Source organism: Pseudopipra pipra, chromosome 3 (assembly GCF_036250125.1).
Source record: "Pseudopipra pipra isolate bDixPip1 chromosome 3, bDixPip1.hap1, whole genome shotgun sequence".
In the NCBI taxonomy this organism is placed as follows: domain Eukaryota; kingdom Metazoa; phylum Chordata; class Aves; order Passeriformes; family Pipridae; genus Pseudopipra; species Pseudopipra pipra.
Window position 1 is genome coordinate 96,826,952 of NC_087551.1, and position 17,193 is coordinate 96,844,144.

The 17,193-nt window shown below is 38.6% G+C and overlaps 1 protein-coding gene across 1 annotated transcript; it reads right to left on the reverse strand.

Annotated features, from left to right (window-relative positions):
* Positions 1-12,137: 12,137 nt before the first annotated feature.
* On the reverse strand, positions 12,138-16,605 carry TMEM18 (transmembrane protein 18). Its single transcript, XM_064650428.1, has 5 exons — positions 16,376-16,605; positions 15,962-16,082; positions 13,818-13,872; positions 12,811-12,904; positions 12,138-12,736 (listed from the first exon to the last, which is right to left on the reverse strand). Exons 1-5 carry the CDS (start codon positions 16,421-16,423, stop codon positions 12,647-12,649), a joined length of 408 nt encoding a protein of 135 aa, XP_064506498.1. The 5' UTR covers positions 16,424-16,605; the 3' UTR covers positions 12,138-12,646.
* Between the last annotated feature and the right edge of the window lie 588 nt (positions 16,606-17,193).

Below are 17,193 nucleotides of genomic sequence, written 5' to 3' on the forward strand. Positions count from 1 at the left end.
TTCCAGCTCTCTGGACAACCTGTTCTAGTGATTCATCACTCTCACTGTAAAATTTTTTTTCCTTTTATCAATTCTGAATTGACCCTCTTTTAATTTAAAACCATTACTCCATCACAACAGGCCCTGCTAAATAGTCTATCTCCATCTTTTCTGTAAGCCCCCTTTATGTACTGGAAGGCTGCTCTAAAGTCTCCCCAGAGCCTACTCTTCTCCAGGCTGAACAGCCCAAACTCTCAGTCTCTTTACAGTAGAGATGCTCCAACCCTGATCATTTTTGTGATCCTCCTCTGTGCCCACTCCAACAGGTCTAATTTTATTACCTATAATCAATGTCTTTTTTTTTCCATTATTTGGAATATTAACTACATAGATTTGTTCTCTATTTCCTCACACTTTACCATTTATAGTTCCATCCCAACCACTAAGAGTGTACTATCCTATTGCAGCTAGGCTACAACTGTTCTCACACTATTTGGGAACCTTTCATCTTTTGTTCCCACACTACAGTTTGGGAAATCATAACTAAAGTTCATAGGCTGCATAATGTGCAATGTTTGAAAGACATGAGATGTCCTGAAATCTTGCTGTAGTCCAACATTTATCAATACTTTCAAGCTGCAAATCTCATGTCAGAGGAAAATATTAAGTTTTCAGAAAAGTCAGAGAAAAAAGGGAATATTCCCAGTGGCTGCCCTCTGGTTTCTACTGTCTTCTTTATCTTCTCAGTGTCCATCCTTTCCTTATAGATATCTGTACCAATGCTGCGGCAAATTATTTCTGTATATGGTTATTTTTTCACATTAGAATTATAATATTTTTCTAATAACTTACTGCTAGTTCTTTGCAGACAGTTTCCAAGGTTAACTGAAGTGCTGCTTGAGGGAGGGAATCACTTTAAGGTAGTTGCAATCAATACAAACTTGCAAAGTGAAATACATTTGATACATTACCCCTCTGCCTAACTCAGAGAGAACTAAAAAAAAATTAGTGTGGGAGATCACACTAAGACTAATACAAACAGAAGAAAGTTACAAATGGTTTTAAAAAGTACTGGTCTGTACTGTCAGCCTATGGCCTATACTCCTTTACTATCCAAACTGCTTATATGTTGGCTCTCACACTGCCTAACAGGAATGAATTTAGGCCCAGCAAGAGACCAGCTTAAATTCAAACCCTTCTAGTTAAGAAATTTGAGCCAAAGGGTATAAAGAACTGAGACAAACCTAATGAGCTAAACCATGCCATAAATACCTGCTTTAAAGTAATAAGGGCAAAACTCATCCACTATGATTAAATAGGTCCATGAAAAAACATTCTTGCAGTAGCATGGCTGCTACTGCAGCTATTTGTTAGCCCATACCATCTGCTCCTTTATATCCTTCTTTATAGCTCTGACTTTCAGTGAGATGTGATTACCTCACATCTTTATTATATAAAAAGAACTGTTTGCTAGTTCAGTGTTCAGGGGAAAAAAAAAGTTTTTGTCAGTTACTCATCAATTTGCTCATCTGTTTGTCCTATGCAACATGATGATTTCAAGTCTGCTGACACTGTTACCCAAGGGAGTATGATTCATGCAATAATTTTCCTTCCTTCCTGCCTATTTCTTTTAAATTTACTGGAACTTTGATATATCCCGTATATATTTTTCACCTTAAACTATTCTGTCCCTACTAGCACTACAGTCATTCATTTCACTTTTAAAATCTTTTTTTTCTAATTTATTTTAGATAGGAGGCTTATGAGTATTAGAAAAATACTTTCAATTAAGATGGCATACAATTTTGGTTTCATACTCTTAACATCCCATTCTTGCCTATTTTCTTTTTCTCTTCTCTTGGAAAATGAACTCCTTCAAGAATAGAAACTAATATTCATAAAAATACCTTTTTGTTTATAGATTCTATTATTACCAAGACTATGAAAGAATCTTAGCAAGGTGGGTAGTTTCCTCTTTTTCTGTAGCATGCTCCAGGATACATGGTCAACCAGCGGCCTTCTGAAGTAGTCTCCTGATACTGAATCCTGTAGTGATTAGAGCACAGCTTGTTGAAGGAAACTCATCACCAACTTCTGGGTGGAGCGAGACAGGACTTCCTACTTCCATGGCAAAGGAAAGGCAGCCGAGGAAGAGACTATGCTAGCAGCGGTTTCACTTTAGTGAGCTCAAATCATGCGAGTCTGAAAATGCACAGCAAAGTATTGAACCTGGCAAAGACAATTCTTCATGGCTTCCTGATTTGTGTGCTAAAATGGTCATGGCTAATTTCTTCATGCTTTAGATGAACTGAGCTGAGACTTAAAGCATAGCCTAATCCAAAGAGTAATGGAACAGGGAGTAATATGTTGTGGTCAGTCCTCATCTTCAGCAGAGTGCTGGAGGCAATGCCTGAGGTTAAGTGGCGTTTAACTCTAAGCACTGACCTATTTATTAAGCCTTCATTTGCTATTTCTGAAAAAGAGTTTTCATTCTCATGATTTGATGGGTTTAGAAGAGTTTCCAGATTACAAGTGGCGCGTCATTTTGGTCTCTCTCACAGGAGCCCTTGTGCAGGATTTTTACGCAATGAATGTGCCATTTTTCCCAGAGAAAGCTGGCAAGTTGTGTGAAACATTTCTTTTTACTTTACTGTCCATTTCTCTTTTCCTTCATATAGCTTGTCTTCTTTTCCCGGTCCCAGATGGCTGTTCTCTTATATTCACCACTTGCCACAAAAACTTCCACCTTTGTGCTTTCTTTTCCATGCACTTTTTTCTCTTCTTATTGGTTTGGTTTCCTTCTTAACTTTTGGTTTTCTTCTTAACTTTTCCTTCACAATATTAGATTTTTTAAAAAAAACTGCTTTAAACAAACAAGCATAACTGACTTCAATGCCCCACTTCCCCCAGATCTGTTTCTATGCCTGCCTCACTTCCAGTTCCATTCCAAACCCCTTCCCATTTGCTGCACACATGACATCCTAAGGGAACAGTTGGCGAAATTGAAACTGTCCTTCAAGGACTCTTATGCCTCAGATAATGTGGTAATCCTTACTTTGGCCTTTAAAACAGCATCTTCTAGACAGCTAAAATGTGGATGCAAGTTGACTGTTACCACATCCATGCTCTTTCTCCTCTTTCATATCAAGGACTTCTTTTTGATGGTAGCCTTTTGCTAGAGATATTGTTATTTTTGGCTGTTTCTGTGCCTCTAGAAAGGAGCTGTGTCACACCTGAATGCCCTGGAAGGAAGAAAAGGAAGTACTCTTACACTTGTAAGAGATTTGTTGTTTGGAGGCAACACCGTGCCTCAACCTGTTTAAAGAGAAAATGCTGCACTGCAATGCTGTAAGTTACACACAGACACTCCGGATAGACAGTGAAGCATTCAGAAAATCACGGGAAACTATTAAGTCATGATTTAATTGTTTTGCCTCTAGACCAGTCCTCATGCATTTGAAATTTGGGAATTGAGAATTCTGTCACATTTTTGATACTAATTCCATTAAATTTATACATAACAACATTGCAGACATTCTCCATCATCTCACAATCCTAAACCTACATCATCAGATCTTTTAACCAGCTTGGAAGGTTCTGTACACAGTTAAAACCATGTAAACAGAGTTAACAGAAAGCCTAAATTAAATTAGAGTAGATGTCAGAATATGTTAAGATGTCAAAGTAGCCTATTTTCCAGTACTACATAGCAGTGGAGCCCTCTAAAGGTTACAAAAAAACCAGACTGCTTTCTAGCTAAGCTATATGGTCAGTTATGTACTTAATTGAAACAATAATCTATATTCTCCTGTTTATCTTTTTTTTTTGACGAGTTAATACAACAGTACTGTATCACAGGCTACTGTGTTAAATTTAAATGACATGACCACTCTAAAAGGGTACCTTCTACCATACCTATCTGAGTTAATGATATTGAATGATAATGGTTGTTGCCAATTGGAATTGAATTAATATGTGTCTACATAATGAGCATATATACAAGAAAGCCAGAAGGCTTTGGTGCACTTTTAGCATTTTCACTCAATATTTTGTGTGAAGATTCAGCTACACTTTTATAAGAAGGTTGCTTTCTTTTGAGAGGGCATATTCTCCATTCTTCAATTGAAAGGATTTTCAAGTGACATTTCTGAGCTCTAGGAGGCTGGAATTGTCAATATTGATATGTATTAACATCCATAAGAATTAGAGAAGCAGTCAGTTGAAAAATGCAATAATAATATCCATTTTTTTTCTGCAATTTAACTTGGTATTTATTTTATATTTCTTGATCATGATTCAACCACAAAAAGTTGTCTTTAAGTGCATTTATGTTACTATTCCCTTTATAAATACAATGATATGATTCGAAATCCATACTACAAAAAATTCTGAAAGACTCCAGTGTATTTCACTCAAAGTGTCAAAACTGTGTGTCTTTTTGGATGATTTCTGTTAATGTTGAAGTCTTGAAAGTCATAAAATCAAAACAGGCTGAGAGAGTTGGGGTCAATCAGCATGGAGAAGCTCTGGAGACACCTTACAGCACCTTCCAGTACATAAAGACATCTTACAAGAGAGTTGGAGAGGGACTTTCGACAAGGGCCCGTAGTGACAGGAAAATGGGGAATGGCTTCAATCTGAAAGAGAGTGGGTTTAAGTTAGGAAGTAATTCTTCACTTTGAGGGTGGTGAGACAGTGGAACAGGTTGTCCAGAAAAGCTGTGGATGTCCTAGCTTTGGAAGCGTTCAAGGCCAGGTGGAACAGGGCTCTGAGCAACCTGGTCTTAGTGGGAGGCATCCCTGACCATGGAAGGGGCGTGATCTTCGAGGACTGTTCCAATCCAAACATTCTATAATTCTCTGAAATATCAGTGGACTTGATGATCCTTGTGAGTCCCTTACAACTCAGAATATTCTGTCATTCTGTGAGTTTCTTCAGAGCTTGGAGAAGAACGTGCTTTTTCTTTTCTGACATAAATATATAAATCAATCTCTTCAGTGTTTTTCATTCAAATATAAAATTTGCCAAACTTTTTATAAACTTTATGCAAGGTAATGGTTTAGGGAATCATAGTTCATTTATAAGCTATGTGTTCTGTACATTTTCAAGTTCTTTTTTGTAAGTATCAGTTACTGACAAATCAGTTTCTGAAAGAGGTTTATTTAATAATATTTTGGAATATTTTTACAAAAACTTCGAAGAGAATTCCGTAGAAATCATATACCATTATAATTGTCATTGCTCACATATAAATCCAGTCAGCTAATTTAATGTTATATTTGTTCTTTCTACAACATGAAGGAAGCAGAAAACTTGGATAACATACACTATATACTAATTTATTTGAATTTTTGATTGTAAAAATCAATAAAACAATTTGCTAGAAAGAAATCAGTCTCATGAGGTTTTTTTAATAAATTAGCTCTTGTTAATCAGAGGGATGTTGTGTCCCACTCTGCTAATATTTTAGAATGATTAGGCTAATTTAGGATTTAGGGGCATTGAAACAATAAAAAAAAGATAAAATTGAACTGTTTTGTTTGTGTTGACCCTGCGACTTAAACTAAAACAAAACAAAACAGACTCTGCTTACAAAAGCTGTCACTATCAACGTAAAAATCCAACATATTTAAGTAATGCCATCAAATCTAACCCCATTTTAAAAACACTGCTGTGGAACAAATGTATTTCAACAACAAAAAAGCTTGCAGTGTCCTGGGATCTGCTAGAAAATATTTTGCCATGAAGAGCCAAAGGCTTCCATATTATTTGTTTAGTACATCAGTTTCCTGATTCTTGTGATGCTTTTGCTTAAGTACACACCTTACAAATCACATTCTCTCCAGGATGGCTATAGGAAGCTGATCACTCTCACCAAGCCCTAAATCAAGGTGAAGAGTATTGTATCAGAAACTCTTACAGTTACAGACCTAAAATGGTTCACATCTTTTAGATCCTACCAAATTAAACCCCTTCCAAGCTTAGTGTTAAGATCAAGGGATACTGGTCCTAACTATATGAAGAACTTCATGTCCTGCTCTGTTGATTAAAACTACTTAGGTGTATTTATTACACGATTCCAATACTGACAGATAAGTGTGATTTCAGTGAAGGGTCCTAGCCTAGATAACTCTTTGTCCAGCTGAACTTCATTCTACATCCTCTTGGGTCACTGCGCAAACTCTTTTTGCTCAATCAGAAGGGAGGAAGGGTATACAAGATTATATTTCTTTGATTCAGGGTTGGATTAACAAGTGTGTTACAAATGACACTTGGAACTTGTCCATGTGTCTTGTTTCAATCAGTTCTCCTGAATGCCTTGTTAATTATTATAACGTTTTCAGATGAAAAAGGCAATACATTTGATCCTGTCCTGTTAGTTTCAACTGGTTCTAACTCTGAACAGTGCCAAAGAAAACAGGACGATGATTTCAGTGGGACCACTTAAAATCAGCGCTTGTAGCAGTGTAACATATTACCAGTTACAGTTCTTTTCCTGGTTTTATTTATGCCTGTGAAACTATATGAGAAATGTTCCTACAGATCATAATTATATGAAACAATAAACACAAATATAGGAAATGTACAGGCCTTCCTTTTGAGCCCCCTGAGGTATTTTCTATTCAGTACAACACTGTTCTTGTGTTGCAGCAAAGCAGTGGTGTAAATATGGCCACAATTTGGAGGACCTAGTTAGAAGAAGGTAGGTTACAGAACAGAGGTTCCTAAAGCACATGGGTTTTGAGTTACGAGGCTGGCATTTCTCAAGCATGTTGTGGGTTATAAGTGCCTAATCTTTTCGGAGTCGTTATGTGTATGTGCAAGCATGTAACTCATAGGAAGGGGGCCAAAGACCATTCAAAATGTAAGTCTGTATTCTTCAAGAAGCGGTGTGTGGAAACAGAACTTGGATGAATTCCAAAGGTAAACAAAAACAGACTTAAAACCCAGTACACAAAGGAGAACATCAAATGGAGAACACCGCATATATATCTTCTCAAATGAAGTCATAAAGCCTCTGAACACTCCAAAGCACTGTTTGCCAGGTGGTGGAGAAAGTGACCTCTGAAAATCTCAATCATGACTGTAAGTGACTGCTAGCTATGTCACGTATCAAGGACAGACCTGGTAATAATGTATTATGCAAGGGTAAATCACAAAGAAATAGAAGACACACATTAGTTCATGAACCAGACTGCTTCAGTGAATTTCCCTGCATATTGTTCACACAATAATATAATTATTTTTCATTGTTGTATTTCTTCTTAATTGGTTGAAGACCAGCTCCTCCATATGAAATGCAGCTATGAGCAAGCAGAGTATTTATTCCCTTGCCACATTAAGAAACTTTAAACGCAAAACACCTCCACAGCTCTGACTCAAAGTATATATGCACATCATCACTGTGTATTTATGAAAAGAAGTACTTTTTAATGTAAAATGCAAGAGTGTCAATAAACACTTAAAAGCGACTGGAGATGCATCTTGGAGCTCAGACAACAGTTTATGCTTTCAGAGGCTACAGTCCAAGGCTTCCTGGCCATTTCAAAATGCTGCTGGCAGTATTTATGAAGCATGGTGAAAAGCTCTACAGAACTATTTCAAAAGGAAAGCTTTGAATAAGCTTTTGCATGAGATAGTGACATCCAGTGGTGAGTTTGGTCACCTGTAGCGATCTCTTCCTGATGCACAGAAAAACATCAATACTTGTGTTTGTTGAGACACATTATTTAAAACATATTTTAAAATATTAAAAAAACATTTAAATAGAAAAATATACACAGTATGTGAGTTTCCTAAACAAAGAAATATACTTTGATACTTTAATAATAAAAATGGTATGTCCATCTGAAGTGAAAAATAACAGAATCACAGAATGGGTTGGAAGGGACCACAGTGGTCATCTGGTCAGACCTCCCTGCTTAAGCAGCATTATCCTAGAGCATATTGACACAGAATTGTGTCCAGATGGTTTAATCAAGCTTACAATAAAAGCAAACAAAAATGTCTAGCTGCATTTGAAGAAATAGAACATTCTCTACATTATAGCTGTATTCTTTTCTACCTTGTTCAGACAAAAAAATCACTACTTCCCTTTTTCCTGACATTTCCAATTCCTATAAAAGAGTTCAAGATCTGAGATGATGATTCTCAATATCCACAAAGCAATTCTTCATAGACTCTTCCTCCATTTAAGATTCACAGCCACAGCATATCATCATCTAACTCTAACACAGCTTTTCTAGAATAGATCCCTCCTTTCAAAATGCAGCTGTTGAAAAGTAGGAACTGTCCTTCAAAGTTCTTTGTTTAGAATACATGCAAGACTGCAGGAGAGCTCAATTTACTGTCCTTCTGTGCCTTTCAGAAATAGGTGGAGTTTTTTAATGTGAGATGGAGATACACATATCTACTAAACTAGAAAATACTGCTGAGGAACAGAAATTTTAATTCCTTATTGCATCTGTTACATTTTGTCTAGAATCATGAAACTCATTGGACCAAAAAGTAGTGAAAAAACAACCAAGTTAAGGATATCGCATTTTAGTGGATGTGGCAAAAGAGAGCATGCTAGGTTCTCATTTTTGGAAACTCACGTAAGTTATTACTTTTTCATAGGGAACGAGGCCAACCTCAACCTCCAGCCAAGTTTATCAACTAAATTCTGATAATCTATCTTTTCACAGATTTATATGCAACAAAACTGCTTTCTCCTATGATAAAGTTGTCAGGTTAATATTACTTTCTCCCTTGTAATGTTTTCCCACACTGGCTGAGACCATGTGCTGTTGTGGACAGATACATTAAGGAAGACTGAAGATGTAAGTAACTGCCTGCAAGATACACAGACCAGTAACAAATCATCTCTGTCTCATCTTACTCTCCATCGTATCCAACTGAGTAGTTACCAGCTTTTCTGTATTCACATTTGAAAATGAAATAAACAGGCTCCTTCTCAAGCAACCCAAATTCACGTTTCCCAATTAAAAGCAAAGGTATTCCACCAACCTTAAACATTTGGCTCTCATTTACTCATAAATTCTAAGTAGGCAAAACAGTCTCTAAATTCATGATCTAATTATTTTGGTTTGTCAGCAAGTAGGCCCATACTTCATGTTATTGCAGTATCACTTCATAAATCCAGACTCATGATGAAGAAAAGTCACACTTCACCTACTGAGGGTTTCTGTTATGGTTTAAGACACCTACTTTCTTGAACCTCCCCCCCAAAAAAAAACCCCAACACCAAAACAAACAAACAAACAACAAAAAAACCCAAACCAAAACAAACCCCCCCCCCAAACAAAAAAAAACCACAACCCCCAAAAAAACTTAGCTCTTGAACTTAGTGTTTCTTAGGCAGAGTTAGCTAAGTTTGAGTCTTTCCAAAATGTAGAAAATGGGAATATTTTCCTGACAAACATAAATGCACGTGCAAGACAAGGTCATCCAAGACAGCCATCAAGAACAAATCATACCTGACCCATCTGGTGGCCTTCTATGATGGAGTGACTGCAACAGTCAACAGGGGAAGACTGACAGATGTCATCTACACAGACATCTGTAAGGGCTTCGACATTGTCCAACAAATCCTCATCACTAAACAGGAGAGACATGGATTTGAAGGATGGATTATTTGGTGGAAAAGAAATTGCCTGGACGGAGACAGCCAGAGAACTGTGGTCAATGGCTTATGTCCAGGTGGAGGCTGGTGATGAGTGGTGTTTCTCAAGGCCCTTGCCTTGGGACTGGTGCTCTTTAATGTCTATCAATGACATAGTGAGATTGAGTGCTGCACACTCAGCAAGTTTGCAGATGACACAAAGCTGAGTGGTGCAGTTGACACAAAAGGAAGTGATGTTATCCAGAGAGACCCGGACAAACCTGAGAAGTGGGCCCAGAACAACCTCACAAGTTTCAATGGGTTCAAGTGAAAGGTGCTGCACCTGGGTCAGGGCATTCCCAGATATGAGTACAAACTGGGAGATAACTCATTGAGAGCAGCACTGCCAAGAAGGTTATGGGGGTTCTTGTGGTAAAAAAGCTGGAGATGAGCTGACATTGTGCAGTTGCAGCAGAAAGCCAATCGTATCCTGGGCTGCATCAAAAGCTCCGTGGCCAGCAGGTCGAGGGAGATGATTCTGCCCCTCTGCTCTACCCTTGTGAGACCACATCTGCAGCACTGCATCCAGCTCTGGGGTCCTCACCACAACAAAGATGTGGACCTGTTAAAGTGGATCCAAAGGAGGCCACAAAGGTAATCAGAAGGCTCCAGGGAGACCTATTTGCAGCTTTTCAGTAGTTAAAGGGGGCTTACAAAAAAGAGGGAGTGCAACTTTTTACAAGGACGAAGGGGGTCAACTTTAAACTATAAGAGGGTAGGTTTACACTAGACATTAGGAGGAAAGTTTTTACCCAGAAAATGGTGAGACACTGGAAAAGGTTGCCCAGATAAACTGTGGATGCCCTTCCCTGAGGTATTCAAGGACAGGTGGGATGGGGCCCTGAGCTGCCCACTCTAGTGGGTGGCATCCCTACCCACAGCAGGGGGGTTGGAACTGGATGATTTTCAAGGTCCCTTTCAATCCAAGCCTTTCTGTGATATATGGAAACCACATTTTTATGTTTGTGAAAATTTATCTCATATAACTGTCACATTTACTTTATACAGTTTCAGCAGTGAAGAAAGGTTTAAAAACACCAACCTCACACACAAGAAAGGCAAAATACCGAACTATTTTGGGAAAGATTGCCTTGGATATTACAAAATAAGGTACATTGTTTTCCATTGCAAGAGACTTGTTGCTTACCTGCTCTGAACCACCTCACTTACTGTGAATCAAATTCATACACTTCACACTGTAAAGCCAAAGGTTACTGATAGCAGGTGGTTATCAGTAACACATGATGAGGTACCACAGCTCCAAGTGTGTGACACTAAAACAGTTGTGCCTTGGTATTCTTTCAGAACAGTTCACAACAGGAAAGTCAGGAGCGCAATATTTGTGTGGTCATGCTTAGGATCATGTGTGAAAATTGCCCCTCTCCCAATCAAATCCTAAAAGCAAGGATGAACTTTTTCTAAATCAGTCTGGGAGGACATCTTATCTATATAAATCAAAAAGATCTATTCCTTGGTCCTGAAGACAAGTGCCACAGCCTGTCTTGCAGTCACATTTGGACAGATTCTATTAATTCCTTCCCAAAAGGCACATGCTGTCTTACCAGACCATGGTAAGACAGGTGTAACAACAGGTGTTCTCCATGCAGTTGCCACTACTCAACACTGCACAAGAGTCAAAAGAGAATGGTCAGAATGGGACAACATATAAACCTGCATCTATTTAGTTTGCTAATATAAAGTAGTCTTGTCAGTAGTTCTTGATGGAGCAATGAGTGAGAAAAATGCTAAAGAGTCATGGGAAAGTTAAAGAAATGGATCCAAGACTAACACTTCACTACCCTTCCACAATGCTGTGAAGCCCTCAAGTAAGAGTTTCACTTCCTTCCTCTCTAGGAGACTCATAAACTGTGTGAGTCTCCTAGATAGCATATCTCCCTTGAGTTTGTTTTTCCACTGGTGTGAACACTATTCAAGTAATTAAAATTAATTTCAGAAATACTTACTTAGCTTATAAACTTACCAATGGTCTGGGATTTTGTACCCAAGTGTTTTTCACATTAGTCTAAGTTCAGTTTTGTAGATCATTTTCCCTATGTCTTAAATAAAACCTGCTTTAGATAGAACTGTACATCTCCAAACAAAGACACAACTTTTACTAAATACAGACAGTTTGCTCTGTATTCACACCCCCCTTCAAATTTCCTTAATTCAATAAAAACAGACTACTTGAAACAAAACTGAAGTCTTCTTCTTTTTACCAGTTAATTTTTCATTTTCAGTTATTTATTAAAAAACCATTATAGTTTCTCCCGTTCCTTTATGTTCTATAAACAAGCCAAAAACTATAAAAATTTCATCCAGTTTTAAGAAAAGATGTTTACCTATAAGACTTAGAACCATGAACTGTAAATTGAAAAAAAGGCAGTGATCATTTTGAATTACTTATGCAAATTAAGTACAAGATTTTGCTAAACTAGGAATTTTTATGAAAAAAAAAGGGAAAAGTCTGATTAAAAATTAATACAAATTAATGTAAGACACAGTGGGTAGTTTTATTTATAAAATGCCACTGGCACACAATACACATTGAAAGTATGAAACTTGACTTATAAAGAAGTGAAATGCTTCACAGAAGCATGGATTCCTGAGTTATTCTGAATACAATCTCTCATTTACTGTAATTCAGAACGCTTCTCCAATGGCTTAAGCAGCAGAAGAATGGATACTTGATAAACACAGAGTTCAGATACAGTTGAAAATCACAAACGCAAATCGAAACTAACTGGAACATTGTGTCTCACCTCGGTCATAGTGGAAAAGTATCTTACAATGAAGGGCACAAAAACCAGTTGATTGGTTTCTCAAGTTCACAGCCAATTCAAATGTATTGTAGGTACCTGCTTTCACCTTGTCCACAGGCACATGTTACAAAGTCCTCTTGACATCAGACATAAAAGTATCTCTGTTTCTGAATAATCATATAGAAGGACTGATTACCCAGACAAGCACTATTATAACTGAAAAAAATAGCGTAAGGTGCTTTCACTTCTTTTTCTCTTTTTCCGCTTTCCTTCTCTGTTGTAGCATCTTTAGTTCAGTCATTACATTCAAAGTTCTGTAAACCCAGCTGACCTGAAAAGTAAGTATATTATGAAATCCACTTATCAATTAAATGAAAGCATTCATATAAATGAACATATACATACCACAATTATAATAGTATTCACCAGCAGTGGCGCTGAAAATACAAGCGAAATAAACATTCCTCTTGAATCAAAGTATTGGTATTTAGAAAACAACCTGAAAGAAATACAGTAAAAATGAGAGAGGAAGCTTTATTCAGTGTAGTTCATATATTAGACTTTCACAGTAGTTATTTAACATGGACATTGTAAAAATCATCCTACTTCTCGGGATCCCCAAGCATAGGCCAGCATTCTACTGTATTAAGTCAGAAAAAAGAGGCAGTTGATATCTCATCAGTTATGAATATTTATTACAATACCAGCATTTCTCTTCTTTAAAGTTTTATTGCAAAACACTAAATAAAACAACTATGAATTAAGAAACTTAGCAACGCGACTACAAGGGTACGTATATTTGTACCTCAGAAATCATTTTTATCCTAAAGTGCCTGCAATTACCTTCTTAGGTATTTTGTTTACTTATATTAGAAAAGATAACAGAAATAGTAAATGTAATAAAGTCGTAATTTAAATCACGTATGCCTGAAGTGAAACATAAAAGACTCACAGTTAGCTGCCTGCATCAAGTAGTTTTAAATGCATAATTTGCAGTTTTGCCAGGGAAAGATTAGTTCAAGTTTATCAAAATAAGCTATCAGTTTAATTCTGGTATACAGGTTTAATAAAACAGACAAATTTTAATGCTTTTTATGCATACAAGTATGTATATAAAGCAGCAGTGATATTTTTAAGAAGGAGTTCTTCAGCTTATTAAATGTGAATAACTACTGAAGAAAACCCAGCAAAAACAAAACCCAAAGTTTGCACCCTTTTCCTCTTAACCATAGCACTCTGCTTTTCTCTTAGTTCTGTGACCAGTTAAGTTTACAACCATACCTATAGACACAGATTTTAAGCAGTAAAATAAAGGCATGCTAGCTACAAAAAATTATCATTTCTTATCAGCTAAGTGATATTTATATTGTATTGTATAGTTTTATTTAAAAAATGAAAGTGAAAGCAGTTACCTCCAATTCATGGCTGCTAATTCATTGATATATTCAGCACAGTACACTAAGCCCACTGTACAACAAAAGAAAACTATTAGATTCAGTATTTCTTTAAAAATACTGCCATCAGTTCTGTGATGTATACTAAAGATGTGTACATATCAGATATTAGAATCCCTTGATCCTCAGAAGATCCTTCAATATTTAACTGCACAAAACCAATTCTGATTTAAATGTCTCATATAGTTACTAAAAAGTATTAAGTGATCACAAAACATACCCCCTATATTACAAACAAACAAACAAATGTAAAATCCTAGTCATCTCAGCTTATAGAAAAAGCTCACCATACAAATTAATACTAATGAAAAGACCCAAACACCAAACTGCTTTTTTTCCCAACAATCCTCTTAGTGACTGCTTCCAAGTTACATCTGTAAAAAGAAATGCAAGCGTTCCCCAAAGTTAGTATGGAATTAAGTTATTATTATACATTTTATGGTGTCACACTGTTACATCTAACATTATTATCTCATGTTTGGCTACTAATAATATACAAGCACTTTGGTAAAATACAAACTGTTTCAAGAGGTATACAGCAGAGTAGTCTACTGTAATCAGGTGCAAACCAGCATGTTCTTACTTGAGTTCAGCATATTCTTACTTGAATTACATTCAATATGAAGCCATCAAGACATTAAGAAAATGGCAATTTTCAGCACAATCACATTTAACAGAAAAGTAACACACCTACAAAATTTTAAACCTCAAACAAAGAAAACCCCCCAGATTCAATGGCTAAAGATGACCTGCACAAGGCAGTTCAATAACTAGTCTGGTGGTTGAAGGAGTGCTATCTTGATGTGCCATCAACTGCATTACCTGTGCTTGGTACTGTACGGTATAAACATACCTATGGCTGCTTGGTTGCCAAGGCAGACCAATCTGATAATTTCATAATTTCCTCAGCTATTTCTAATTATCTACAATACAAAATAATTTCTATTGCAGACATATCAAAAATGGTTCAGTTTCTCAGGTACAAACAAGGCTTGTACTCAATATGGGTAGTTTTATGCATTCTGTATTATCAGTAAGTTTACATAATTCCTAGGAGTCTAAAGTAAACAGCATGCCATTGGAAATTCTGAATGTCTAATACTAACACAGAAAAGGCTGTATTCTTATAGGGAACTTCAGGCCTGATGTGTCAAGAACAGGGCATTGTTAGTTTGCCCTCTGTAGATCATTTAATAAATCCAGGTACAACTGGATGTAGAGACATTACATATAAGTGGAAGTACAGTAAGGTTTCTAGATTCCTTTTTGGGAGTATTACATATTATTAAAACCTTAGCTTTAGCTGAGTTATTTGCCATTTTGAAGAAGCTATAATTCCTCTACCAACTTGACTACCAAATAAATGGTATTTTTAAAGTCAACATAGTCTTCCAGTGGCTTTTTTTGCCTGCAAATCTCTTTCAATTGCTCATTCTTCTAACTCCACCCTGCAACCATGACAGAGCTGTGGTACTGTGTAAGGAAACACAACTCAGCAGAAAATCCAACACATGGCACAAGGTAGTGCTCATAATACATGGATCTAATCCAAATCTATGTGATCTTAATTAAACCAAAGCTAGCAGGTCTTCTGTCAGTCAGCTGTGAAGATATAGCTTTGATAAAGCAAGGTCACTGTGGATTCTCAGGCTGAAGGCTGTCAAACCCTGAGATAATACAAGTTGTTATTCCTCATGCCATTATCATGGCTGTCAGCAGGGCACATGGTGAAGTTGCTGGGGAAACTAAAGACGACCATATTCACTGAACTGCAGCATTAGAACAAGACAGAGTACAAAGTAACTGTACTCAGTCGATTTCTTTTCTGCTTCTCCAGCACAGCAACAATTTACTGGGAAGCTGTGATACACGCGGCAATGACCCTGAAGAAACCCTACTCATCCCAGATCCTCACTAATGCCAGAATTTTAAGTCACTACTTCATACGTTTTCTTGGAAAGAAAACAAATACACATTTACAGGTCACGGCAGATTCTACAGCACATCATCACCTACAGGCGCATGCATTGCTACAAGAGAAATACGAATTTGCGAGGACTTCATCTGCTCCCGAGCACAGCACGGTGTGCCCGTGCACTCACCCATGCAGAGGAAGTGCCCGACCTGCACCCGGCGGTGCTGCAGGGACGCGCACGTCAGGAAGAAGCACAAGAGGTGGAAGGCGGCCAGCCCCAGCAGCCAGGGCTCGGACCAGTCCGTGCTCTGCGGGAGGAACGAAAGCGCATCAGGCAGCGGCGGCAAAAGAGGCGTCGCCGGGAGCCACCGCGACCGGAGCTCCTTCGCTCCTTCTCCCTCACCGAACGCGGCCGTTCTCGGTCACAGACCGCGCCCCGCAGCCCTCCCGCGCCGTGCTCGGGAAGGAGCGCGCACACAGCAAGGGCTCTTTCCCCCCCGCCGGACGGCCCCGCTCCCTCAGACAGCCCCGCAGCCCCGCTCCCTCAGACAGCCCCGCAGCCCCGCTCCCTCGGCAGCCCCGCGGCCCCGCTCCCCCTCACCGCCAGCACGGCCGACAGCCCCGGCGGGCCCTGCAGCGGCGGCTCCATGGCGGCGGCGGCGGCGGTGCTTCTCGCGAGACTCGGGCTGCCGGCTGTTCCCCTGCGGGGCGGCGGCGGCTCCTGGCGCGGCTCCGCATCTCGCGGGAGGGAAGGGACGGCGGCTCGTCCCGCGTTTGGGGGACGAGCAGAAGTGGTTTCTCACACCTCTTCCTGAGGGTGGCACTGGGCCAGAACTGCCTCTCCTGGTTGTGTGTCTGACAGAAACGGCGCTGGCTTTTCCGAGCGGGGAGGGAGCTCTGCCCTTGTGTCCGGCGTTTGATGCTGCCGTTGGGAAGCCACCAGTGTCACCAGCTGCTGTTTCGGGCCAGCCTGGTCTCAGGGTCCGTGGCCCAGCACTGGTGTTGGCTTTTTGGTCTCCTCTCAGCAACACCTACTGTTGCCTGTAGCAATGGAAGGGCAGATAAAAAAGTAATTTTAATCCCGGCTGGAAATTTCCTAACAAACACAGATGAGCACTCCAGGCAGGAACTTAAGTCAAATGGAAAAATAATACTTGTTTTCAAGTTAAAAAAAAATAAAAATCATTACCATGGAAGGTCAACAACACATTTAAAGGCTAAACCTCCTAATTTATAATCCCTTTTGCCAAGTGTACATTGGTCTGGAAGAACCAGCCATTCTTAAGACCTACCACTTAAAAAGAATTTCAAACTCAGATTCCTATCAAGTAAGCCTGGAGATTTTGTGAAATCTAAAAGGATTAGCTTTGTCGAACAAACCATATGTCATGTATACCTCCACGTTCTGCTTTCATTAAA

Bases quoted from the DNA above. Each gene is read 5' to 3' on its own strand.
- TMEM18 (XM_064650428.1), bottom strand. From the start codon at position 16,423: ATGGAGCCGCCGCTGCAGGGCCCGCCGGGGCTGTCGGCCGTGCTGGCG. The intron at 16,083-16,375 runs GTGAGGGGGAGC...TTCCTCCCGCAG, and splicing joins GGCTGTCGGCCGTGCTGGCG to AGCACGGACTGGTCCGAGCC. The intron at 13,873-15,961 runs GTGAGTGCACGG...TTTGTTGTACAG, and splicing joins CGGGCACTTCCTCTGCATGG to TGGGCTTAGTGTACTGTGCT.